Genomic DNA, 8498 nt, shown 5'->3' on the forward strand with positions numbered 1-8498 from the left:
ACTACTCACAACAACAACAACTACTACTACTCACAACAACAACTACTCACAACAACAACTACTCACAACAACAACAACAACAACAACAACTACTACTACTACTCACAAGAAGAAGAAGAAGAAGAAGAAGAAGAAGAAGAAGTAGAAGAAAACACATCACTGCGCAATGAGCTTGTTTGGTCCTTACGCTTGATCTGCCGGGGTTTGCTCTGCTTCCTCCGGGACATGGTGGCTCTTCTCTCCGACCAGGGAGCCCTCTGTGACGGACAGAAGGAGCGGCCGAGGAGCGCTCTGGTTCTTCTGTGTTCTTCTGTGTTCTCCCGTGTTCTGCTTCTTCTTCTCTCTCTCCTCACGGTTTATTGCTGCGACGCGGCGCTCCGATCAGCGACCGGAGAAATCCGCATGACCCGCCTGCACTTTGGTATCTTCTGCCACGACAGCTAGCGTGGGGCCAACCTGTGGCTGAGTCTGCTTACTGGTCACTGTCCTCCCGGTTCTCTTCTTCACAAAAACAATGCCTTCGCCTCACCTCCCTCTCCGTTCTCCCGCTTAACGTTATTCCTTTCACCGGGCGAGCCACCGCCGCATTCCCCGGCGCGTCTGTGAGCAAACACAGTGAGCCTGTCTTCACAAACACCGACGCCGGTCAATAGTAGCTGTTATCCGCTGTTGTTTCTGTGAAGTTTCGTCTCGCCGGTCCGCCCACTTGTCCTCCTGTACCGTCACTGACCCGGGAGCCACTTTCAATGGAGCACGAGCGCTGCAGCCAACTCCGCTTACTACGGAGGCGCGCCTCTAACACGCCCCTTACGTCTGACGTGTGGCACCGCACTCATCTCCTATTGGATCAAAACTATTCCACGTACAGCAGGACATTTCTAATCTATCACTATGAAATCAAATATTATACTCGTACCTTTACTGCATGATGATTAACTACATAAAATACTCCATAACATAAATAAATCATTAGTACATTCTCTCAGTATTCTGTATCTAACAGGCACCGTGACACTTTAAATCTTTAAATATGAATATATATATAAACCCATATCGCTGTTTTGTTGTATAATGGAAAAAATAAATAAGGGATATGTTTAATATCTCAAAGTAATTGTTGCCTCTGTAAGTTGAACGTACATTGTGAGTCTGTATGTCTGCTGTCACAAAGCTTTCCATGTTCTTCCCCAAATGAAGAAGAAAAGTTCTCAAGAATTCCTTGGCACTCAGAAGTTTTTAGTTTTGTCCAAATTATGATTTCCATGTAGTTTCCATGCAGTGTGTCACCCCGAATATCTTGGTATCATTATAGAACATTGTTATTTCATCCAGTGTGAGAGACATGGTACTGCTGCTGCTTTCATTGTACTGTACTTTGGTTCCTGTTGAGATGTGATACAGACATGAGATTAGCAGGATTTCCTTTTGGGCTGACGGCAGGCTGCTTTAGTTTCCTGCATGGATGACTCAGATTGAAGTTATCGCTTTAGGTACTGCTCAAAGTGTAAAAGCAGCATTAGATATGCTGTATATTAAGGGTTTGAGGACACACGTGGTAATGGGTTTTTGTGTTTAGACAATATTTGATTGAAGTTGGTTTCAGTCCCTAATATGAACACTAGCTCATAAACAGCAGGGGATATCAAGTGGTGAGTGTTTCATCACATACTCCATCAAGATACCGATTAAGCATTTTAATAACTTCATTTCTATACTGCAGGGACATGGTACATTCATCAAGAACGATATATTTAGTACCTTTTCAGAAATTGATTTATATTATTGGAATTTAATTTCTAATATTCATAACATTAGAAAGTCAGTTTGAAGGTTTGTGTACATCCATCAATTGAAATAACAGATATGACAGCACACTACAGAAGATATCACATATCCTCCATATCAACAAACCACATGACTCAAGAAACCTGGATGAAGACATGAAGTTTCATTTCTTCCAGGGATTCGAACCAGCAACCCTTTGGGTCACACACTTGCTTTTCCAGATGAGCTCCTGCGGTTTTGCCCCCAACATGGAGAGAAGCTGGAGTCTGGCTTCTGACCAGCTAACCTCACTGGTGCCATCTAGTGGCAAATCAGGACAGTAGCTTCCAGAGAGCTTATTGGTCGGGCACGTCACACCGCGCAGTAACATGGAGACACAGCGGCAGGGCTGAGAGGATGGTAGACTGGGAGGAGATTCTTCTTTAGAGGACGATCTACTGGGCTTAGTTAATGATAATGGTAACTTGCAGCCTACACACCCATGCATGTACCTGAAGGTCTCAGTAAAGTGTTGTTCCACCGTTGGCCTCCAGAGCAGCGTTAGTGCTCCTTGTCATAGATCATAGAGTGTGAGGGACTCGACAGGAGTCTTCCTCCCAAAGATATTCTTTCATTTGGTGTTTGATGGAAAGTAGTCTAAACACGTCACATACGTGTGCACTTGGGTTGAGATTCTGTGTGACTCTTTCACAGACAACCATTCAGTGAGCCCTCATGACTTGTATGAAAGCATCTGCATGCGTTATGTTTCCATACTCATTCATACATATTTCTTTAATTTGTCTCAGCCAGTGAAGGCACTATCTTTACTGACATGGCAGCCTGTGTATCACTTAACAGTCTTCATCACTTCTCTGTGCAGCATCAGGTAGTGCTTCGGACATTTGTGCAGCTTACTGAATAATGTTGGTCATTAATCCAAATTCCAGACTGTTTGTTTGGACCATGACATCATATCTTGATGTCAATCTCACTTGTTTATTTTTATTTTCAAGTGGTCAGCTCAAGATGACAGACAGGGGTCAGGCTGTGTTTTAAATATAATTATTTTAATGGCATTATTCACATTGCGCAATATGAACAAAATAGCAAAACAAAAGTCATCTCCTGCCAAGAATGACAGATGTGACGAACAGAACGACCGTATTAGTGGAGTCACTCCCGTCCACATTTCAAGGGTAAGAAAACATCAACTTTGAGAGCTGCTGTTGTTTACAGGTGACGTGATGACTCTGCAAGCTTCTCTGAGAAATGTTGTAAAACTCATTTACTCAGTCTGGTGGACAGCTCGTAGCTCCCAAATAAAGGTTTTTTATCTATAGTGCTGACTCAGCAGGGGAATGAGGAGCAGTTGAGTGAAGGCCCACATTTATTTGATTTGATTTCTATAAGCCAATCACATGTTCCACATCATCTGAAGGGGACTGCTGCTCTCATGCTGGTAGTATGCGCACTGTGCATACTTTCTCTTTTTACTTTGAGTCCATGCTGCAGCTGCTGTTCTGTTGCATGCAGCATTCGTTCAGTTGGGATACTCTACTTCCTCATAACATTCACCTTCAACTTTGACGCTCCCACCGATGTATCTGCTGCACAGAGGATTGTGGGTCAGAGAAGCCAGTGAAGCTTGGTGGCTTGCATTTTATTCACAATGTGAGCGGATGCAGTAGGACATCCTGGTACTGTTGGCCTACTGCATTTGACACACTATGTATTGGGACACACGACATCTTTTTCTGGCATACTAAATAATACGGCAGTGTGGGTATTGGCACGCACATTGAAGTATCTTGACTACAATGAGTCTGATTGTATGAACTTGAACTGAACTTTATGGATCTGTTCGGTTCATTCAAGTCAGGTTTTGGACTTTAAGCCCCACGTTTGTTTGCGTGCTTTATGGAGTGGGCTCCTGGCTAAGGTTGTTACAATAATCACAAACAATACAAGCAGACAAATACAACTGTCACACATTACATGGGTTGAACACAGAGCAGGTAAATGAATGAATGTCAGCATCTGGCTGAATTCTTGACAGAGCTGGTTAAAGGTCCAGTGTGTAGGATTTGGCGCCATCTAGAGGTGAGGTTGCAGGTTGTAACCAGTAGAAACTTCTCATGTGTGTCAGTGGGGCCAGAAGGAAGTGAATGTACAGTTAAAGTTGCAGTTTGCAGAGAAATAAATGCCCCCCCCTGGCAAATAAAATCATTTTACCATACTCTGTCTCCTGTGGTCTTGCTATTGGGTCCTAACTGTGAACTCCCGTGACACAGACCTCTTTGACTGCTGAATGAACTTCACTTAGAGCTGCAGTGTAAGGATAGACTAGCATGTGACCAATAAGATCAGTTCAGTAAACAGTCTCAAATCAAGCTGCAGCTGCTCTCTGTATTTAAGAAGCGCTTTACTGACTCTACGTCCATTGAGTCCATTGTGAGCTATCTGTGGGTACTGATGTGGACGACTCTGCCTCTCAGTGTCACTGTTTCCTCCGGACAGGTCTGCTGCTGACAGTTGAGGTTCTCACACTGCTAGATGACATAGATATCAAATCCAGTGCAACACCTGATGAGAATGGAGAGTTCTGGAACCTACTGGTGGAACAAAAGTAGCCCAACCTCAGAAGATGTGCCTTGAACTTTGATTAAGCCTTTTAACTTTTCTTGACATTTCTTCTGTTTATTGAATGCAAATAGAATATGCATGTATGTATCAGTAATACAGCTCCCTGTTTCTATCTACTGGAGTCAATGCATTATCTTTGTGGTGATGTTTATGTGTTGCTTTGTCTTTGCTAACATTGCATGTTGTACGTGGCATTAAAAAAAAACAATTATGTAAATTCCAAACAATACATCTAATAGAGCCGTGAATGATCTTCTCCTCACAATGACTTGAATTCCAACCTCAGGGCAGATGATCATTGTTTACTTCTTGACCGACTGGAAAGCAAACTTGGTGTCTTGGGCCTGGCTTTCCTGTGGTTACAAAGTCATCGTGTTTCCTTTAATAATACTATATCAATATTTTCTGATGTGAAATATGGAACACTACAAGGCTCTGTACTTGTTCCTCTATAAAGCACACGTAGATTAAAAACCTCAGTCCTGGATCTGAAGGAGTGGGTCAGCTGAAGTGTTAAACATGCCTTGAGTTGCTATTGTTTGCCAAGTTTGTACCTGTCTCACCAGACCTCTGGGAATGGTTGAGCTAGTTAGTAGAAAATAGAAGCTAAAGTTAGCTAGCAAGCCTGACGCTAGTGCATTCATGTACTGTACGTCTGACGTTTTACATTAGGGCCCGTACACACGACGTTATAGGCTCCCTTCTATTTCAGACACACTAGAGGGAAACTCAACTTTACTTTTTGCAATGTTTCATCATATTCTGATTGAAATCTCTTCTATGGAAACATATTGCTTTGTGGTGTGGTGGGTAACCTCGTCTTTGTGCCTGATGTTGCCTGTTTCCACTCGTTTGGGCACCGCAGGATTTTTGTCATCTCTGCCAGCGCAGTGTCTCACCTCTCTCACTCACAGTTGTGAGAGTATAGTTCTATACAGTATATATATAGATATTAGTGCTGGGCAAGTTAACACGTTATTATCGCGTTAACGCATTCATTAATTAACGCCAACAATTATATTATCGCGGGTTAATGCAGTTTTATTTTTTATTATTAAGCGGACATTTTTAACACAAGAACCGGGCAGCGAGCGGTGAACAGTGTTTGTGTGGCGTCTCTTCCTGCTGCTGTCGCTCTCCCCCCACCGGGCGACACGCCAGATCCTGAACCGTCGGTCCCTCCTGTCTCACACACACACACACGCACACACACACACACACACACACACACACACGCACACACACACACACACGCACGCGATCATCTCGTTACAGGATCGTGACAATATCAAAACACATATTGTGGTGTTTTTAAATGAACATATAAGCACGAGAGAACAAACTGCTCTTAACTCAACTCTTTATTAGCATAACTTCCACATGCAGGCTACTGCCACGGTACAGACTACAGGTCTGCTTCACCTACATTCCCCTGGGTCCTAAGTCCCTCCATGTACAGCTTCTTATCACCCTGTATGTACCAACGTACATTTATAACAAATACCACACATATCACGGTAAAAAAGCAAAAAATAAATGATTCATTTAAATTATATTTTTAGAGTTTTTAAAGTGTTTTGTTTGTAATATGTATAATAAGCATCATTTAGTATCACTACTGAGAATTTAACAAACATAAAAACATGAAGTAGATAGGTTTGCAGTTTTCAAGGTGTATATTTAAATTGCATCTCTTACACACATGAAGATAAAGATGTGAACACCGGCTGAATATCTATGATCAGAATCATTATAACTGTGTTATAACTGCTGCTGTTGTTAGACGTGTTGGAGTGTTTTGCGAAATTGTGAATGCCCTCTACACGGAATGCCCTGGTTATTAGGTGCCCTGGTTATTAGGTGCCCTGGTTATTAGGTGCCCTGGTTATTAGGTGTTAACAGGCACCGTACTGCTGCTCAGCAAAACAACGAATAAAAAATTTAGAAAAACAAAAATGTAACCTAGAGAGGCATAGGGCTCTGTGTCTCTTGTAAGATGGCGCCTGCTGCACGGACGTGCAGTTACGAGATACACACACACACACACACATTAGCGGGCCTTGTAGGGGCTTTCCAGGTGACCAAGTGGTGGGGTATGTAACCTACTTTCCGGGTGACAGATGAGGGTGAGGTGATGTTTTCACAGCCTTACACATAGTTTCACACAGGATTCAACAGCTGCTGATGTTTGCATTCTGCATTAACCCTAGAGCTGGTCAACCATTAGCCCTTGACCGAGCAGGATGACCGCATACCTGCACACACATTTTTACTTATTCACTTTTTATGTTTACTTTAAGCTTCGGTTAGGGTCTCATACAGTCTAACGTAAGGCATCGGACCGCGTCCGCATTCTTGCCCCTTAACGGGCAAGGCTCCAAAGGACATAGGCGCAATTTATGCAGAAGGGTATATATATGACAATACCCTGGTATTAATCTTACGCTGGGCAAAATCGTTGCCCAGCACTAATACTGTATATATATATATATATGATATATCTATGGTAAGTTTGGATTGTATCATCAAATTTTCTTGTATGAGTATTGTGTGGCCCCACCAAAATGTTCACACCAAAATTGCCACTGTTCATGTCAGCCTATGGAGATATAATAACAATATAGATAGACAGTAATTCTCAAGCACATTTGCAGGCACGATTCATCACTTCCTGCTCTCCATCTGAATTTCACCCGATGTAACAGTGTAATGAAGGCCCTCTCCATTACAAGCATCTGTACACTGCTTTAAAGAGCACCAATGTATGGTTCCTGGAGACACCATGTATTCATGATAGAGGGGTGGTAGTAAAGTTGAATTCCCTGTTGGGGCTTTATATGATCTGTGATGTGTAACAACCATAGAGAGCATGCAGATGATTGGCATTAAGATGTTAGGAATGTCTTTGAATGTCTTTCTTATGCTTTAGGTCATTGTGCTGTCAGGTGAGGGGCACAGTTACCTGTACTGTAGTGGGGTTGAGGTCCTCGTCAGTAGCAGACTATATAAGGTTGCCAGATTTAATCAAGTCGCTGCCAGGACCACATGCTGCCCGTGGTCCACATGCTGCCCGTGGTCCACATGCTGCCCGTGGTCCACATGCTGCCTGTGGACCATTATGTAATAAGATGAGTGTCATGTATTGTGATCATTGTTGGTGAAATAAACACCTGGTTGGTTTGCACCTAAACTCTGTGTCAGTCCTCCTGCTTCCAAAGTCCAGCCTCTTTCTGGCCCTCCTAACAAAGAAGCCATCGTGTGATCGGATCAGTCCACGGGTTAGAGTGCAACAGTGAAGCTTTATTTGATAGAGGAAGAGGATCAGGCTTTGGATACACATAATTCATTGTTTGTCCAACACTGCTTTATCTTCTCTTCTCAGTGGAGGACAAAGTGAGAGAAGAATGTCATCCAGCTGTCAGAATATTCAGGACCACTTCTTCACTACTCGGGATCATACGGCAGCAGGAGTCTGCAGAGCAAGCAAAGGTTAGGAATCTCTAAAGAAACAACCAACGAGATGTTTGACAGCAGTACTTTTGAAAACACATAAAACACATAAAACACACAACATACTGTGTGAAGTGTAGTGAAGCAGCAGAATGTGAGTCACATATAAAACCTGATATTCTCTTTAATCCAATACTTCTTTTGTTGTTAGTGCCTCTCAAAAGAAGAGATCATCGTTTATCTCTGAACGTATAAAGTATTCTAGATAATATGTTTACAGTATTGAGCTGCAGTGGGCAAAGAGCAGGATTCCACAGTTCTTATGTGGTGCATTAGAGGTTAAATCAATAAAGATGATGCTGTTGTTGTTGAGCTGTGGTGACATAATCAGCTTCTTTGTGATGTTTGAGTTTGAAAGTGCATGCACCCAATTAATGTTTGGATATACTCACAGCTTGAAATGTGTGTGTGTGCGTGTGTGTGTGTGTGTGCGTGTGTGTGTGTGTGTGTGTGTGCATGTGTGTGCGTGTGTGCATGTGTGTGTGTGCATGTGTGTGTGCGTGTGTGTGTGCATGTGTGTGTGTGCATGGGCGTGTGTGCATGTGCATGTGTGTGTGTGCGTGTGCGTGTGTGTGTGT

General features: G+C 42.9%; 2 protein-coding genes across 5 annotated transcripts in view; one reads left to right on the top strand and one right to left on the bottom strand.

Moving 5' to 3' along the window:
- The window catches only part of LOC116394779 (zinc finger protein ZFPM1-like), a 105748-nt gene extending 105015 nt beyond the window's left edge, over positions 1–733 (bottom strand). Inside the window, exon 1 of the mRNA XM_031868094.1 lies at positions 188–733. Coding sequence (XP_031723954.1) covers positions 188–227 — 40 coding nt within the window. The 5' untranslated portion in view covers positions 228–733. The remainder of the gene's footprint in view (positions 1–187) is intronic.
- A 1469-nt stretch (positions 734–2202) lies between these two features.
- The window catches only part of ces3 (carboxylesterase 3), an 18026-nt gene continuing 11730 nt past the window's right edge, over positions 2203–8498 (top strand). For 3 of the 4 annotated variants that reach the window (XM_031868061.1, XM_031868059.1, XM_031868062.1), the window contains exon 1: positions 7694–7899. Coding sequence is in view for 3 of the 4 variants with exons in the window: in XM_031868059.1 (XP_031723919.1) it covers positions 7815–7899 (85 nt within the window). In the remaining variant the exon portion in view is untranslated. Of the gene's footprint in view, positions 2245–7693; positions 7900–8498 lie in introns of those variants that run through there. The other variant, XM_031868060.1, reaches the window with a different exon arrangement.

The sequence above is a fragment of the Anarrhichthys ocellatus genome, unplaced genomic scaffold, assembly GCF_004355925.1.
Source record: "Anarrhichthys ocellatus isolate YVR2014 unplaced genomic scaffold, GSC_Weel_1.0 scaffold41, whole genome shotgun sequence".
Classification (NCBI taxonomy): Eukaryota; Metazoa; Chordata; class Actinopteri; order Perciformes; family Anarhichadidae; genus Anarrhichthys; species Anarrhichthys ocellatus.